Source organism: Martes martes, assembly GCF_963455335.1.
Source record: "Martes martes genome assembly, chromosome: 13".
In the NCBI taxonomy this organism is placed as follows: Eukaryota; Metazoa; Chordata; class Mammalia; order Carnivora; family Mustelidae; genus Martes; species Martes martes.
The window spans coordinates 75,484,023-75,502,378 of record NC_137901.1 but is presented as its reverse complement, the minus strand read 5'-3'; the positions used below and the strand labels follow the sequence as shown (position 1 = coordinate 75,502,378).

The window sequence follows — 18,356 nt, the reverse complement described above, 5'->3', positions numbered from 1 at the left end:
ACAGTGGTGGTTACAGGGCTGAACCCAACTTTCCAGAAGCTATGGGACTACGATCCTGGGCAAATCTCCGGCCATACAGCCAGCACAGCACGGTCAGGAGCAGAGCCCTCTCAAACCCACCTTCACCATCGCACGCCTCTCCCTTCCCTTTCCTTTTAGAAAGAATCTGGGGAGTATGTAGTCTGGAAACGGGGCTCTTCCCTTCTAGCATGAACACAGCATGGCACCAAAGAACCACCATCCAGCCATTGGCTGTGGTCTTCAGAGTGAGGTGGTCGAAGGCAAAAACTGGTACAGACCCAAGCACGGGTGCTCACAGTCCCGGATGAGGGCACCAGGCTGAGGTGGGTTTTATTACCAATGGGGAACATGTCGGCACTGTTTTCTGAGGAAAGCCATCTCCCTCCAGGCGAATGTGATGTGCGCCTCCACCTCGGGCCCTTCCAAAGGCAGGACAACTGCTCACACCTCCCTCACATGCCCATCGACAGACAACAGGGTCCTAAGGGCTGAGGCGGATAGTGGTTTAGCTGTGAGATTCCAAGCTGGCCCGAAACAAAGGCCTCTTGGCAAAGGGCTGCTGGCCCATGTTTCTCCCTGCCCCCTGCCCACCGCCCTGACCATCAGAGCCTACTCCCATCCCATCTCACAGACGTAGGTCCCCCAAGGTAAGATGTCCTGGGGTGGTCCCACACTGGAGGAATCATAAAGAAACCCATGCAGGATTCCTAGAGGCTGCAGGGGGGCTCATGGAGAGCGTGTGGTGGGGGAGGTGGGAGGCTGGATCTCCGGTAGAATCAGGATTCCTGGGGCCGGCTTCCAGCTCAACTGGTGAGATCTGACCACCCCTGAACTCTTGACCTGGGAATTTTCCTGAAGCTCTAACCAAAGTTTTCTCCTAAAACCTTTAGAACCTAATGTTCTAAAACACGGCGGAACGTCCCCCGGTAGGAGACTGATAGAAGACTACCTTTCAGAGTTCAGGGGGCAACAGGGCGGGAGCAAGTTCTCCCATCCGACTCATATTTAGGGAGCGCCTGTCACACGTCAGGGGTTGGGTCAGGCACAGGGGCTGCAAAGAAGACACAGTCCCTGACCTCAGAGGGTCATGCGTGGACCAGAAAACTGAGTGACACACGTCAGGATGGAGAGGGGTGAGCTCAAAGTGCTCCGAAGAGGGAAGGCTTCTCTGAGGAGCTGGACCTCCGCTGGGACTGCTGAGACAAGCAGGTGCTAAGTGGTGAGGGGAGAGGAAGCGCGGTCCCCTTGCAGCGGAAGCCCTCACCAACCTGGCACCGTAGTTAGCAAATAAGATTTGAACAAATGAATGAGTGCTTGTCTCTGGGTCCTATTCCCTGGAGAACCTCACCCATTCAATCCAGCTCCGGCCAGTAAAGGCAGGCTGTCCTTCATGTACCTCCTTACCCACACTTCTCCTGTTCTTCATCCTGCCACCCACCCGGGGCCATTTCAGACTGATGGACACATCACCGGCCCAGAGAGATGTTTTGCATCATCTGTCTTTATGTGTATTTGCTCTCTGAGTGGGAGAAATTCACAAGTAATTAACATTCAGTCTGGAGATCGGTAGATGGGACTTCCCATTTCGCTTGTATTAGAACATGGGAAAGACAAACCCTCTGGATATGGGAACGCATTTCCGAGCGCTCTTACTTGTGAATCACGGCTGTCTCAGAAGATGGACAGGGAGGGCGGGGGGGAACGGAGCTCGCTGGCCCCAGCCGTGGCAAGAGCTGGTGCAGAGTGAGGGCGGGAGCCGGGAGGTGGGCGGCACAGCATACCTCTCAGGACACCAGCCTCGGCTCCCGGGCCGAGGAGAGGAAAGGCTGGCGGAATTAGTGATTTTCTGAGCAAGGGCCAGCTTGCCAGTACCTTGCTGCAGAAACCCACCAAACAGGATAGCCACTTGGGACTCAGGGAGTCAAGCATTAGAGCAGGAGTGGGAAGAGAAGCTATTTGATGATACTGAGCAATTACATCAACTTCTTCAGGGTGGACTGTGGTTATGTCACTCACTGAAGCTTCTGTGCACGGAGCAACCCAGCTGGGGTTTGGCTCAAGACGATTCAGAGTGTGGAAAACTGAGTGGGGCACAGAATAACCTTGGGTCGATAAATGCTGAAGCTGGGTAGTAAGTCTTGTTTTACATTTTGTGTAAGAAGGATACTGAGTTGGAAGCTCTGCCTGAGCTGTAAATGAGGCGCATGGGGTGGGGGGCAGCAGTGGGGGAGAAGACCTGCAGGGACGAGCGCCGGCTCCGCACAGCCTGGCCCCACAGTGCACCTGCACTCCCAGGCACCCGCAGTCACGCTCCAGTAATGCCCACTGCCCTCCGCGCCGCCCCGCTGCCCACCTCGAAGTCCTCCGGGCAGGTCCTCTTGCTGTTGTTGTTGTTAAGGTTCTCCTGGTTGAGCAGGTTTTTCTCGAGCTGGGGTGGGGGCCGTCCCCACTGCCCTGCTCTCGGGACCTCCTCCCCTTCCATCTCCTCCACCTGCGGCGAGGAGCCACTTGGGACCTTGGGGCTCCCAAACTTCAGTTTCTTCTTCACTTCCTTCTCGCAGAGTCCAGAAGCTTCCTGGGGATGTCTGGCTGGTGTGTGTGCTTCAGCCAGCTCGGCTGGTTCCTCCAAAAGGGCATCCCTCTCCAGATCCTCCAGGTGGACCAGGCTGCCAGTTTCGTCGCTGGGGGAATGCAAGAGGGGGTCTGAGAGCCGCCGGAAGCAGCAGGGGAGAGTGGGTCCCCCTGGGGTGCCGCTGTCTGGGAAGCCGGGCTGGGCAGCATCGTCTAGACAGGGCAGCCGGGCCTCCGGGGCGCCGTCCAAGGTCTCCGGCAAGAAGTCCCCAGACTCTGCTGGGCCATCCGCCGGCTGCTGGAGGCTGGTCTCGCTCTGCTGGCGCCACAACTTGTTGTGCCGTTGTTTGCTGTGGGGGAGGAAGGGCAGAGGAAGGTCATGGGAGGGTGGTGCCCTAAGGGTCTCAGGAGGAGGGCCCCAGGCTGGGCCAGCAAGAGACAGCTCAGGGCTGACAGAAACAGCCTCGGAACCTCAACCTGCACGGCTCCCGGCAGAAGCCCTCAGTGACTCTGCCACACGACAACCATGTGGCAGAAACGTGACTGGTCTAGACAGATTGCTTTAAAAAACAGGTCTCATGATACCATGGTAGTATGGTTATATCTTTTTTAAAAAGATTTTATTTATTTATTGACAGACAGAGTTTCACAAGTAGGCAGAGAGGCAGGCAGAGGGAGAGAGGGGGAAGCAGGCTCCCCGCTGAGCAGAAAGCCTGACTCCGGGCTCAATCCCAGAACCCTGGGATCATGACCCAAGCCGAAGGCAGAGCCTTTAACCCACTAAGCCACCCAGGTGTCCCTGGTTATAACATATTTTTAATGTAAGGATCCAAAAAAAAAAAAAAAGAGAGAGAGAAAATTGTAACGTGGACTCAGGCAGTAAATCACCTCTAGGACCCTTGGGGCACCAGTACCAACATCCTACAGGTGTGTGGGCTATGACGGGAGCAGGAGCAGGGAAAGGACGTGGATTAAGGGCCTGCTGTTGTTTTTAGGGGTGCCTGGGTGGCTCAGTTGTTAAGCATCTGCCTTGGGCTCAGGTCATGATGTCAGGGTTCTGGGATCAAGCCCTGCATCGGGCTCCCTGCTTGGCAGGAAGCCTGCTTCTCCCTCTCCCACTCCCCCTGCTTGTGTTCCCTCTCTCACTGTGTATCTTTCTATTAAATAAATAAATAAAATCTTAAAAAAAAAAATAGAAAAAAAGTGGGGAGCCTGCTGTTGTTTTGAAACATATGGGAGCACCACAACCTGTTGAGACCGCTCCATGTGCCCGTTCCAGGCAAGGCCAAGAGGGCTCCCAGACGGGGTTTCAAGTCAAGGTCAGTGCGTTGTGGCTGTGCCCCCGGCCTGAAGACCCCTGGTGAGGCTGTGAGGCGGCAAACCCCTGATGGCAGCAAGGGTCTGAAGAGCTAAGGGAAAGGAGGGCAGGATGCCCCCGTCTCCTCCGCCTCCCCTCGTCCAGGGGCCCTGCCTGGGGATCTGTCCAGCTGCTCCCTGGGTGACAGGAAAGGGACTCCAGAGATGTCCAGAGCTATTCTCAGACCCTGTTCCACCCTGCCAGGGCACCCTGCTTGCTCACACTCAGCCAAGAAGCCCACTGTGCCTGTGGCCTCGTTGTAACACCAGTGAGAAATCATCCAGGGAGAAAGAGTTCCAGTGTCTGGGGGGAACCCGCCTCCACAGGGCCTCCCTGTACCAGAGCCGTGGGGGCCAGCAGACCTGACTGTGCCCTCTCCCTTGTGCTGCCTGCTGGCTGTGCGACATGGGACACACTAACCTCCAGCATCCACTCCTCATTCCCCTGTATACCCGGGATAACCTGTCCTTGGCAGACTTTTTCTGGGTGGGGGTTGGAGATTTCCAAAGCTCCATTTTATTCACCACAAGCCAGCTCTAGCAGGGCATCTGCAGAGGTCAACCTACGCAATCCTCAGATAAATCTCACAACAGCTCTCCCTACCAGGTGGGCTTGGGCCGCAAACTCAGAAGGGGAAACCAGGGCGGGGGGAGACGGGCAAGCTTGCCCGATGCAGCCCAGCTCATCAGTGTCAGACGCCAGTCCGCCCTGCCGTCCTCGGATCTGCCCTGTGGCAAGGCCCGGCCCAGGGCTTGGCAGGCACAAAGCAGATGCTCAGGAAATGGGGACGGCCGCGTGCCTGCGCCACCCATGACGTCATGCCTTGGATGAGAAGCCGCACACCGTTCCCTCTAGCAGCAAAACAGCTTTCTGTGCATGCCAACAAAATCAAACAGATCCCTCCTGGAAACCACGAATCAAACCCCAAACAATAGTTGTTTTTCTCAGCCTGGCTCCCCCCCCCCCCACCCTCCCTTCCCCGACCAGAGGCGGGATTTTAGCTGCAGAGGCCACTGCCAGGCCGGACAGGAGCCCAGTGGGTTCTGCCAACCCTTCCCGCAGACGCTCACCCACCTCGCGTCCAAGATGCCTTCATACTCAGACAGCTGCCTCATGAAGCCTGCGTTGGGCCGTGTAATGCTGCGCTTCTGCTTCACGTAGTTGTACGCTTTTTCCAGAGGCCAGCCAAATTCCTTCATTGCATAGGCTATGACCGTGGAGGCGGATCGGCTGACACCCATTTTGCAATGTACCAGGCACTTGGAACGGTTCCTCCTGCAGAAGCAGGGGAGAGGGTCCCAAAACGTTCACGATTTCACTCTCAGGTTTTACCCAATGTGTTTTTTACTTTCCTTTAAATGCTGAGGTTATCTCCGTGCCCAGACCCCACCCCTGCCCTGTCCTGATATTGAGGCAGCAGATGGCCACACACCCTCGAAAGGAAATAACTTCACTGCAAAATCAATTAGCACACAATGGGAAATCGAGATAAATCAGTCCTTGCCTTGCCAAGTCGTGCTGGGAGAGCTCCCAGATTGGCCGCCCTCAGGGACAGAGCAGGATCGCTGGGATGGGCCAGGAGACCAGAAACCCTTTTGCAGGAAGCAAAGGGGCAGTGCAAGGGGCATCTGTAAAAGCTCCCCAGCTGCCCCAGCAGATGGAGACGGGGAACAGGTGACCGCAGAGAAAACAGGGCCAGCAAGTGGAAGGCCACGAGACCCTTGGGAGGGCAAGATGTTCGCCACAAAGGGAGGGTCGAGGAGCCAGAGCGAGGACGGTGGCACCCTGGACTTGGACGAGGGGAAGAAGGCAGGTGGGCTGGTCATTTGTAAGGAGGCGGTTCTGGCCCCGGCAGGACTGATTGCACAGAAATGGCAAAGTCGTGTTTCTCGAGACCTCATGGGCTTGAGAATGGGAGGGTACACGATGCTGGAAGGGGCTGTACCGGGACAGCTTTATTTGTACAGGAGATAGACCCACCAGCCTGTCTGTTTATACTGGAAGCAGCTGGCCTGTCAGGTGGGTCTGGGCCCCTTTCCTAGACCACAGGCTTCAAATTCATCCCCATCTGTCAGTGCATTTTGTTTTGTTTTTGTTTTTTTGTTTGACTGCTGGTCTGGAATCTATCCCCCCGGGAATGCAAACAAACTAAGATTGGGTAAGGACATGTTACGGAGCTTTCACCTTAAGGGGTTACAAAGCAGAAGACGGGGTTTCTCTCGATAGCAAAGGGTTGTCTCTATATTCTGGACTTCAGTAAGGCAGAGTTGTTCCAGAGGAGAATAAGGGGAGAACAAAAAAACACGTGATGCCAGTAACAGGCTCAGAGTGACGGGTACCTCTGACGGTCTGCCCCATTCTATGAACAGGAAAACTGGATCAACTCAGGTGCAGAAGGCGGGCCCTCCCTCCAGGCTCCTGCCTGAGCAGCTTTGTCTGGGGAAGCAGCCCCAAAGGTGCTCACAGTCCACGCACGACCTGCCCACCCCCCTCCTTTGGCTCAGCGACTCCCCATAGACAGAGCTCCCATGAATGTCTACTGGATATGAGACCTTTGCCTGGAAGCAGTGCTGATGACAGAAGTGGGGTCTGATGTCCCAGTCGATGATGGGGGAAACAAAGGCTCATTGGGGCCCCCACCCTGAGAAGATCAATGACCGTGCCTTTTTGGTGCTAGGGGTCCTGTGGTCTAAAACCAGAGGCCCACCAGACATCAAAGGCTCCACAAACCAGAGATTTCTGTGTCTGGGACTGCCATCACTTTCTGCCCACCCAGCATCTGCCAGTTACTTCCTCAGACCAGTTTCTTGGGCTTCTCCGCCCACTTACTTTGCTTTGTTTATGAAATGGTACGCTTCGTTCCAGTGGGCAAGAAGGTCTGTTGTCTCTTCGTCATAGACTCGGATGTTATGATATGCAAATAAGCCAGGAAAAAAATTATCTATTTCCCTGGTGACATTTAGAATGTAGTCCACACTGTAATGAGAAAAAAATAAAGAACACATTTGGAGAATCAGAATGAGGAATGACAAAAAAAGCCCCAAAGTAACAGAAAACTGAGCAAAGAAAAAATTAAATACACACTCGTAAGGCGTGGATGTTTATGGTGGGACTTTCTTCCTTAAATAGGAATTTTTTTTTTCAACTGCCCTCTATACTGTGAGAATGTATTATAATAAAGAACAAATTTCTTTGTAAAAAAAAAAAACCTACAAAAAGAAAGTTCAAAGCATTGCTAAGCAATGGGAATTCTGGAAAGCAGACATATGTATTACTTAGATACATTTTCAGACACTCTCAAATTTTCAAACTTCCTGTTATGAATAGATAGAGGCTTAAAAAAAAAACAAAGTCTCCACTTTTAAAGAGCTAAAAGAGAATATATCCATCCATTATTTATGTCCTTGAGAATGGCCTTAAATCCTCTCAAAACAAGGCAGACGACAAATAAATAAGTAAACAGTGGGGTGGGTCTCCGAGCGCAGGTTCTCTAAATCAGATACATTCCCGGAAGACCAAAATAATTTCAGGAGTTAGAAGATACCTCAGATAGGGTTTCTACAAGAATATTTACAAGTGCTTTACAAAATACGTTAAAAAATCCTTTACTCATTCCCAGCCCGAGAAAGCATCGATAGTATCACTCTGCGTTTTAAGAAAACTTTCTGTTGAAAGAACACATCTTAACCAGTAGTTCTAAAGATATATTTTAAGATTTGTTTAGTCTTGATTTTTAAATGCAGTAATTCAAGAATGCCATCATGTCAGACCCACAGAATGGTGATTTTTGTGGCTGTGTTGTTTAAAAAAAAAATGTCCAGACATCTGTTCTTGAAGGTCTAGATTTAAACTTTTTTTTTTCTTTTTAATTCCTGCTGCTGGGCATTTCTCAGACAGAAACCGGCATATGTTTCTGACCAAGACTGAGTCTTCAGCCGCCAGATTCCCACTAGGCCCCGAAGTAGAACATCCGGGAGAACCAGGAGTGGTCCTGGGACCAGAGATGCTGAGTGGCCAGACCAGTGTGTGTGTCCACACTAGGCCTGTCAGCACCTGTGCGGGGGGGGGGGGGGCAGTGGGGCCCAGGAGGGGGCTTGTGGCCCTACCAGCATCCAGGCTGTCCTCTGCCACTGGCGTGTGACTGTGAACCATTCTTGGTGACACACACAATCACATATCTAAAACCCATGAAATATTCAGGAGGTGGCATTTTGAAGCACATCCGTTTAGCTATGCACACCAGCCCAGCCCTTGGCCATGGGTTATAAGGGCTCAGCCTCGGGGGTTTCTAAGCTGCCTGGAAGGACAGGGGGAGACGAGGGGAGCAGACTCACCCTGAGCCCTGCAGTTCCTCCAGATTGGATGCATTCCATTCAGAGCCCTGGGGGACAGATCACACAAACCCCCGTGAGTGTCATGTGTCAGCCTCAGAGCTGTGTAGGGGAGGCAGGGGGTGGGCTGGTCTTGGGTGGGGGAGGGTTACGTCACGGCCCTCGGCCTTAGACGGCAGACAGAACTGAAAGAGACCGCTAGCAAAGCAGGCTCCCGGGGCATTCCCGGCACCATCAGCCTGCATGGAAGGCCCTGGCTGCCCCCAGGCCTTGGGGGAAAGGCGAAATCTGTACCCCTGCTCACGAAGTCCTCTCCTACGGCTCCGGTCCCGTCACCAGCAGCAGTGACCTCCGGCTTGCTGTTCAGGAGAGGGGCACTTTCACACACCACTAATTCAAAGCAGAAGTCGATCTACCTTTCTGGGTATTTTTAAAGTTCCCACCCTCCGACCCAGTGGTTCCCCATACAAACAGCTGTCTTAAGGAAACACCCGGAATTTGCACATAGATTTATGCACTAGGATATTTATGGTTATTTGCAAGGACAAACAATGCGAACAACTTAAGAGGTCCTACAAGAAGAAATCAGTAAAATAAATGATGAAGCCACACGATGAGGCAATTAAAAATAAATCCGTACTTTGGGTGGCTCTTCAACAACACAGGAAAATGCTGCATAATGAAAACAATTTAAAAAAAGAAAACAGGATACAAAACTATATAAACAATATGAGGCTTTCCTTTCCTTTCTTTCTTTTTTTTTTTTAAAGAAGCTATATAGACATAAAAAGAAAAAACCCAGAAGATGCGAAAATAAATATACTAAAATGTTAACAGTGACGACATCTAGATTTGCCAAATTGGGGAAGCTTTTTACTTTCTTCTTTGGAGTTACTGGTGTTTCTGAACCTTCCATAATACATTTGAATTTAATGCCTATGAAAGTGTATTATAAAACGAACCCTCCCGTTTCTGACTTCCCAGGAACACAGAAGGGGAAAAAAAAACACAAAGAAAAAGCTATCACTTCACTCTCGGGCAATGCAAATGACATAGAGTCAGATCCCCCCTCTAAGTCTCCGCAGAAACTTCCTTTCCCAGGAGGGCAGACCCCTCAGGATGCAGGAGCCCCAGGGGACCCAGTGGAGCTGGCAATGTGTGGGTGCTAGCTGGATTTTCATGCTGGAGGGAGAGGCGCAAATATAAGAATTCCTTTAGTATCTCTCATGGAAAAAGTGACATAAAGCCCCAAACCTCACTGAAAAAAAATAACGAAAGCTCGCTACATCTGTGAGCTTTCCTCTTGCTGTGATCACCACCTAGTGGAGAGATGGCCTGCCTTCTGTTGCTTCCACCAGGAAAAAACCATCAACTTCCTGGGGAGATTAGAGCCCAGGGCTGCCTGACAGCTTTCCAAATACAGAAAGGCTTCAAACCCACACATTCATATAGGTTTTAATATAAACATTAAAAACACACACACACGTATTGATACATACATAAATATATATACATTTGATATATATATATGTGTGTGTATATATATATAGTATTAAGTATATATCATGACACATGCATTTGAAGTACCATTAATTAATTCTTGTGGGCAGAAAACAAAACTGCCCCTGCCTTCAGCAGCAAATACACTTCCTCCACTTTCCCAGGAAGTGATTTTTGCTGTATCAATCGTTGCCATTTACCAGTGCCTACAGAAACTTCACTCGGTGCTTTAAGAATGTCTTCTACTTAATTCTCATAACCATCCCACATGGTATAGAATGCAGGAGAAAAGGCAAAGAGGCTCGCTCCCCATCTCCCAGCTGCTTCGGCTGGGGAGTGGGAACTTGGCCCTGGTGGGTCTGACTTTCATCACACTGTACTGCTTCTCTAATTTTAGTAACACGCTCTCCTCTATAGTCTCTCTGAGGGACTCTGAGAACTTGCCAGTTGCCTTCTATGGAGATTTGCAGCATTAAGAGCATCCAAGCAAGAGATGGAGGTGGGGGGAAGCTGCACAACCCGCCCCCGCTTGGGGCTCCCAGGGCCTGTCCCTTCGGTGGGCCCGGGAGCAGGGCACGGAGTCGCCGCCTGGACAGAAAGAGGGGAAAAAACTGAGTTTCGGGGGTTCGGTCTGTTTTGCCTACTGTTTCTTACGTTTCAGTGATGCCAGGTGTGATTCTGGGGTTTGGCAAGCACGTGTCGTTTAGTAACTGGGGGCATTAGCCCGCAAACTGTGTAGTGGTAACTGGACAGGGCCTCTGTGCTAGTGACTGAAGACCAAGGGTGGAGAGATTCTGAAAACTGCGGCCAGTGGACCATGCCAGACAGCCTTCACACCACTCTGCACAGCTCGGCTGGGAGCCCCAACTCAGACATCTGGAGGAGGGCAACTGTGCAGGCCAGAGGAAGGGAGCTGAAGACTGGGGTTCCCTGAACAGCCAGGAACGGGGAACTAGCAACGCCAGTTTCTCCCTGCCTCTGACTCTGCTGCAAGATCCAACCGAAGCCTGCAGACCAATGCTTCCCCAAACCAGACCCTGCTGTGCACCGTGCTTCTTACGAGATAAAGGTGGTCGAAGATGAGGGAAGGCTTGTCCATCTGTCCCAAGATAAGGAGCATCTCATTGTCTATGAATTCCTTGAATTCTTTCAAGTTACAGTTCATCTGCGTCTCTAATTCATTACGGATCTGTGGAGTGGAGAACAGCAGGAAAAGTGATTCGTCACAAAACAAAACAAGGGTTGTCCAACTCCAAAGAAGTCATGTTACCACTTAAACTGTGGCTGTTTTCAAAAAAGAGTGTTTGGTTGTTCTGGTGGTTTTTTTTTTTTGCTTTTTGTTTTTTACCCCCGAGTTGGCACATACACATTGAGACGCACACAGCACAAACACAGGTGGTGGGAACGCAGGCTACCCAGCCTCACAGTCAGTCTGACTGGGAGAAGTTCATTATTTTATATGAAGAAGCTGATTTGCACGGGATCTCTTCTACTGAGTTTAAGGAACTTCTATTTTTACAATTAAATATCAAATACATCACAGTGAATACATAAAGTCAGTTTCATCCTGCTTTAGCAGGCATCACAATATGATAGGTTTTTTTTTTTTTAAAGATTTTATTTATTTGTCAGAGAGAGAGAATATAGGCAGGCAGAGGCAAAGGGAGAAGCAGGCTCCCTGAGGAGCAAGGAGCCCAATGTGGGACTCGATCCCAGGACGCTGGGATCACGACCTGAGCCGAAGACAGCCACTTAACCGACTGAGCCACCCAGGCACCCGTTTTTCGTTTTTGTTTTCGGTGCGCAGCAAAGCAAAGCTTACTGAGCAATAGGACAAAGCTCCCAAAGAGGGAGGGGACCCAAGAGGGTTGCCCCCAAATATGACTTTTTATGTGTGTTAATTAATAAAAAGGGTGATCTATGGTTTTTTTCAATGGCCCTTTCAAGCCCTCAGATCTACCCAGTTTAAGCACATTATAATTCATTGTGAGCTTTGAAAAGTGATCCAGAAAAAAATCTGAAGGCACACAGAAGGCAGTCCAGGGTTGGTAACTTGCTAGTGAGAATCCTGAAATAAGCAATAAGCGTTTGCTGTATCTCAACAAAACACAAGGCAGAGGAAAGGGTGCTAGTAGGCCAGTGTGTCTCAGGGCAATGCGTGTGCCTTGGGGAATTATTACCAAAGGTCTTACAGGTTCCGAGAGATCAGGAAATGTGCTCAAGGCCCCACAGCTGGTATGGAGCACAGCGGGATCCAGACTAGAGTGGGATGCTAAGGCTCTTGTGGGGACAAAGCCTCTGAGAGTCAGGGAAGGCCATGTGGCAGGCCCACCTCTGCTGTGCTTAGAGCGACAGGACACATGAACACCTTGTAACCTATGGCCTGCTGAGGCACGAGCTCTCTTACTTCTTTCGAGGTCACGTTTTCTAGATCCCGGCTCATCATGATGCTGCGGAGCTTGGCCCTGATGACACGCTCAGTCCTTTCCCCTTCGGTCGGCCTGGGAAGAAGGTACGTCCAGTAAGATGCAGAAGGACGGGGAGCCTGAGGTCTGCATTTGCAGACACACCAGACGCTCCGAGAGCCATGTTCTTTGTGTGCATGTTTTTGGGAGGAGGGGAAGGCACAGAGGAGTCTGGGCCCGTGTCTAGAACCCCCATGGGAGTCCACAGAGTGGTGAGCCACTGGAGAGTTATGGCTGGAAAGCACAGTCCTCGTTCAGGTCTGCAGAGACTCGGGCTCTCGGGACGAGACACTGGAAGCACCCGCGTCATGTCAGCCCACCACCAACCGGACCCTTCTGCCTCCGCTGGAACATGTCCGTGTGTGAGGGCATCACTGCGCCCGGCTCCACTCCTCTCCTTCTCACACGGAGAATCTATGTGCTTCCCTGTAACGTCTACCCATCAGCACTACTTCTACACAAACCATGATAATTCTTCCACGGGACACCCCTTTCTATATTCAAAGGCAACCGTCATTCTCCCCAACCCTCTCACCACTTGCGGCCTCCTAGAATGTGGCTTCCGGTCGTCTCCTCATTCAGGCTGACCTCCCTGTCCATGGCCCTTGTAACATAGTCCCAGAGGGACACACGACTTTTGGGGAGGAGGGCCCTAACTAAGACAGAAGGTGGGGGAGCTGTTTCCTTCTTCTGGACCCAGACCCTCACTGAGTGCAGCCTCAGGCCACATGAGCTCTGCTGGGGGCCACGTGACACGGGCCCCGATTCACTGTTGGGGCCACCGAGGAGGGCTGTCCCCAGGCAGTGTCAGTGCAGTTGCGTTCTGGGATCCCGGGACGACGGATACATAATACTCCTCAGAACAGGGAAAGGCCAGACCACAGAACACAGTCCCGGAGCCGGGGCGGCGCTTTCCTTTGAGAAGCTGATGGGAGTTATGGAGCTGTTCCCCCGAAACGCATTCACACCCAAATGCACCTCTAATTTCAGATGTGGGGCAGTGGTCACGGAGCCTTCCTGAGGCCACAGACGACCCGGGGGCGGCAGGTAAGGAGCCCCGGCTAGGGATGCTGGTCCTGGGAGGGGCGGTCCCCACCCCAGGACTACCGGGGAGGAGGGAGGGACCTCGGGCAGACTCAGGGCCAGGCTGCGCCGCACTTACTTGTCCACAAACAGGGCTGGGGAGTCAGGCCTCGTGGACTCCAGGTCCTGCATGGCGTTCCACTCATTGATGCAGCTCTGATCCGAGCTGATGCAGCTCTCGTAGTATGTGGCCCAGACGAGCGCCACACCGCCGGGGAAGTAGTTGTGTCTGCGTGCCACTTCGCAGGCCTTGTGAAGGACCTGCAGGGCAGACCTGGGGTGAGGAGGGGGGACAGAGTCAGGCCTGGGCTTCTCCCTCCAAATGGGGGTTGAGGGTGGGGTGGGGGGGCCCCTCAAGGACTCCCTCCGAGCATTGCCGTATGTAAAAGGCTACGTGGGGGATGCAAGGCAGTCCGAAACCTCCAGGCTGCCAGGAACGGGAGCTCGTTTCAGGGACACACGCTGCAAACCCAAGGGCCGATGAGACATCCTTCACCGTGGCCTACGAGGACATGGTGCAAACCTTGTAACTCTCCCGCCCCGGCTGGCTCCCGGACCATCTCCCACTCCGCCAATGAATGCCCAAGAACCCAGATTACTTCTGAGGCCGTGGGAACCACCGCAACACCCAGCAGGAGGAAGGAAAGAGTCTTTCACGAGCTGCACATTTTACTGCGTTCTGAATAACTTGCTTTTTAACCTTTGCCCATCACCGTTACTAACAGCTCTGAGGCTTCGATCTCTTAGGGAAATGAGTGCTAGGAACTCACATCAACACAAGGACGAAATGAAAAAGAGGTTCAGGAAGGAAGGGTAGGGCAGAAGGAACAACGTGGAAAATGGGGAGAATGTGTATGGTAACACAGCTTAGTCTTTTTTTTTTTTTTTTAAGAAAAATCTAGGCTGAAACTTTCTCAGTGAAGGGGGTAAACCAAGGCATCGATGGAGGGTGGGAGTGGGAAGCCCTGGAGGGAGTGAGAGTCCTCAGGGAAGGGCCCACCCCCGGCGTCCGCTACATGTGTCCCGCTCGGGCATGTCTGTCCTATCTCTAGGCTGCTTCAGGGCACAGGCCTGAGCTGCATATTTACTAAATTTAGCTTTGCTCCTGAAGTTTTGGAAAAACTCGTGGGCCTGTTTTTCACTTGCCTGAAGAGAAAGAGGTAAGAAATGATCCAGAGACGCAAGAAACATCTGGGACATCACAGGCATTCGGATTTCGTGATTTTCCCCAGAAGGAGCCTGAATGGAGGGCAGTGTGGAGCAATAGATGAGGTGACACATCGGGGCACTATACTGACTACCGACTGGCCCCTGGGAGAATTCAACCTAACTCTCGCCGTCCCAGAGAACAAAGTAGTGACTGTGAAACGCTGGGCAGAACCCTTCTCAGCAGCCACCAGCTCCCTCTCGAGCCTCTTCCAGATCGCTGGAGACAGAGACCGTTGTGTTGGGTTTGCTGCAGGGCTGTTTGTGCGGCCCTCCAAGGATGAGGGAGGCTCGCAGGTGCGTGTGCCTGGTCTGAAGAAGCACCGGGCCCGACCTGTTTCCCCCAGTGCAGCCTTTGCCCACCGTTACCGCATCCCCGAAGCAGGAGGCCCCCCCGCCCCCACACAGGCCCTGCTCCCCGCATCCTGCAGCAAGGAGCCCTGCGAGAACACGCTCCCTGCACTTCCTGGTCCGACACGTGACCCTGCGTGGGTTACGGCCACCTCCCCTCTACAGACTGTAAACCCCACGAGGACACCAATTATGCCCGTCGTATGCCTTCCTGGATGCCCAGTGCCTGGCAGGGTGCCGTTCCCTTCAGGGCACAAACCGAGCGTGTGCCAGGAATAAGGAGTACGCAGATTTACGCGGGGACGGCGTGGGGACAGCAGGAACTGTGGATACGTAAGAACGGCATACCTTCGACAACAAAAAAACCACCCAGTGAAAAAACTGGCTGAAGGACCTGAACAGACTTTTCTCCAAAAAAGATGTACAAAGGGCCGACAAGCACGTGAAGAGACAGCCCAGTACTCATCAGGTGGGAAAATACAAACCAGCACCGTTAAGGAGATGCCACTTCATACCCGTTAAGAGGGCGAAGATGAGAACTCACACACTAGCAGGTGCTGGCGAGGACACGGAGAAACCAAACCCTGTGCACGGCCGGGCAGGACAGCGAAATGGGGCGAAGAGCTTGGTTTGCGGAAAATAGTTTTGGTTCCCCAGAGAGTGACACACAAAGTTAACCGCGTGCTCTAGAAATTCCACTTCTAGGTATGTCCTCAAAACATCTGAAGACAGGGACTCCGACAGACACGCTGTCCATCCGCCCGTATTCACAGCAGCTCTGAGCACAACAGTCAAAAGGTGGAAAGAACCCAAATGTCCACTGACAGCTGATGGGGCCACACAAAAAAATAGTCTCTAACCACACACTGGAGTAACATTCGCCCTTTGAAAGGATTCTGACACATGCTACAAGATGGACAAACCTCGAAAACACTGCGACCCGTGACAGAAGCCAGACACACAGGGACAGGTCGGGGATGACCCCCCCCCCGCTCCTGGAGGGACCTGGAGTAGGCAAACTCGTAGGGACAGAAGGTAGGACACAGGTTAACCAGGGCCGGGGCGGTGGGGGAGGGAGTTAGCGTTTAATGGATTGACGAAAAAGTTCTAGAAATGGATAGTTAGGTATGCACATCATGGATGTGTACTGAACTGCACTTAAAAAGTGGTTAACAGGGTTCACTTCATCTTACCTGCATTCTGCTACACACACACAAATAAACGCACCGGAACGAGCTTTAAAGTCAAAGGGGGTTTTCCTATTCATGTTGGCAGCTAAAAAAATATTGCTAAGGTGGTAAAAGTCCCTAAAAGCACACTTACCACATGGCCTGGACGGATACGGGCTTAAAGACGTGCATCCGTCCCGCTGTGCTGACGCTGAAGCCCCTGGGGATGGAAAAAAAAAAAAAAAAGGAGGCTTGGTGAGGAATCAGACTCTGTGGCCACAGCACCCTGAGGTGAGTGGGCGGGGCCACGGCAGACATCCTGGTGCTTTCTGAGCAGGGAATACTGGCCTGCTGGATCAAACGAGGGCAAGAGCAGGAAAAAAGTAAAAAACAAACAAACAAACAAACAAAAAAAACGTTCTCCAGTCTGGAAGACTGGCTTCTAACCCAGCTATGTAACCAGCAAGGTCTATCAACGAACACAAACCCTGGCAAAGGCAGCACCGCCATCTGACACCATCTCCATCCGGTTCCTGCCACCATTCCCGCCCCCTGCTACTGCCTGCCCCCCACATGCCCCGTTTTTGTCACTGCATGGGAAAGACAGTCACAGATGGCAAAATGTGACGAAGGAAAAAAAACAAAAACAAAAACAAACCAGAACCGTGATCCCGCCTCTTAAAACAAAACAAAAACCACATTTTAATTTTTCTTCCCCAAGTCTACGTATGAGGCAACATAACTTTTACTGTTGGCATCTCAGTGGAGGGACAACTGTGTTCAGCTACTTCCCCCTCACGGCAGAAGCCCCATCTTTCCCCTGGAAGCAAATGCACAGGGAACCCAGGTGGCTCTTCGTCTCCTGTCCACCTGCCCAGGTCACGTGGAAGGGCTCCTCCTCTGCAGAGGTGCCTGCCACCTGTTTGTCTCTCCCTGCACCCCCACAGCTGTGAGCTCCCACTGTGTCCTTTCTAACTGTGAACTGAACAGGAGGGCATGTCGCCTTTCCTGCTGTAATGAGCATGTCACACAGATGACTCTGCTCCCCATGATCATCCAAGGATGCCGAACCAACTCGGGTTTCAAAGCCTACAGTGGAAGAATCCTCTAGTATTTTTTTTGAAGATTTTATTAATTTGAGAGAGAGAGAAAGCACAAGGTGGGGGAGGGTAGAGAAAAAGGCACCCCACTGATTGGGGAGCCTGATGCGGGGCTCGATCCTAGGACCTTGGCATCAGGACCTGAGCGGAAGGCAGATGCTTAACCTACTGAGCCGCCCAGGTGCCCCCAGAAGAATCTTTTAAAGAGATCTCCTTACCCATCTCCATCAAGGTGGATTTTCGTGTCGCTCCACAGCCGGAGAACCATCCCGATGGTGCAGCTTTTACTGCTCAGGAGGAAAGAGAAGATGCCCAGAGTCAGGGTTTGCCCGCTCGTGCACCCTCCTCCCTGCCTTCACCCAGCCTGTCCAGCTTGCAGAAGGGAAGCACCACCTGACCTGGGCCTGGCTGCTGGGTGTGTGTCTGGGAGAAGCTCTCAGGCTGTCTGTGTAGGGACCACTCACCACTGACTTCTAGAAGACATGAGTCTGGGATGGTCCCGCCAGAGGGGGTCCCCAGTGGCAGTCACAGGGGACTGTGATCCCTCCGAAGCGTGGAGGGAGCTCCAGAAACGCCATGTCTTGGCTGTGGCCCTCAGGGGCCAGGGAGCGAGCAGCTGACCACATGCCCACACTGCAGCAGGGGTGAAGCCGCTGATGGCCAGCGCACTCCTAGCACAAGGCCACACTCACTCCAGGGGACACAGGCGAGTGGTGGTGGCCAACCGGGCCTCTTGTCCTAGGGTGGCAGGGGTGGGGAGAGTGCCAACACCATGGCTGGAGTTCACTTCTGGGCCTCTGTTTCTGTACCTTTTGTACAGTTGGAGTTTCAAAACCAGCCTCATCTGCTTTTGCTTTGCTCACCCTAACAGTGAAAAGATACTTAGTGACTCTGGTGACAGGTGCCACCAAGAAACACAGAAGGACAGAAAGGACTCTCTCGGAGGGTTACTCAGATTGTGATGAAAATTCTTCAGGCATTTAAGAGACAACGGGAACGGCCACGGCCAAGGCCAGCTCCGACAGCCTCCAGGGATCTTGAACGTACGCCTCTGCTTCTCTTAGCAACGGCCCAGGGAGTAATGTGATGCCTCTGACAGCAGACAGGGTGCTCTGATCTCACAGACCCCTCTTCCTCTGCAGCACTGGTGAGCAAGGGGCTCTTCCACCCTCTGCTTCTGTCTGTGGGGAAGGCAGCTGCGA

At 52.4% G+C, this 18,356-nt stretch overlaps 1 protein-coding gene across 1 annotated transcript in view; it reads right to left on the bottom strand.

Moving 5' to 3' along the window:
* Positions 1–18,356, bottom strand: part of SSH1 (slingshot protein phosphatase 1) — a 55,028-nt gene that overhangs the window by 1,900 nt on the left and 34,772 nt on the right. Inside the window, exons 6-14 of the mRNA XM_080821060.1 lie at positions 17,373–17,441; positions 16,209–16,274; positions 13,408–13,602; positions 12,188–12,281; positions 10,841–10,969; positions 8,284–8,330; positions 6,779–6,925; positions 5,024–5,224; positions 2,375–2,942 (exon numbers count right to left, since the gene is read on the bottom strand). Coding sequence (XP_080677186.1) covers positions 2,375–2,942; positions 5,024–5,224; positions 6,779–6,925; positions 8,284–8,330; positions 10,841–10,969; positions 12,188–12,281; positions 13,408–13,602; positions 16,209–16,274; positions 17,373–17,441 — 1,516 coding nt within the window. The remainder of the gene's footprint in view (positions 1–2,374; positions 2,943–5,023; positions 5,225–6,778; positions 6,926–8,283; positions 8,331–10,840; positions 10,970–12,187; positions 12,282–13,407; positions 13,603–16,208; positions 16,275–17,372; positions 17,442–18,356) is intronic.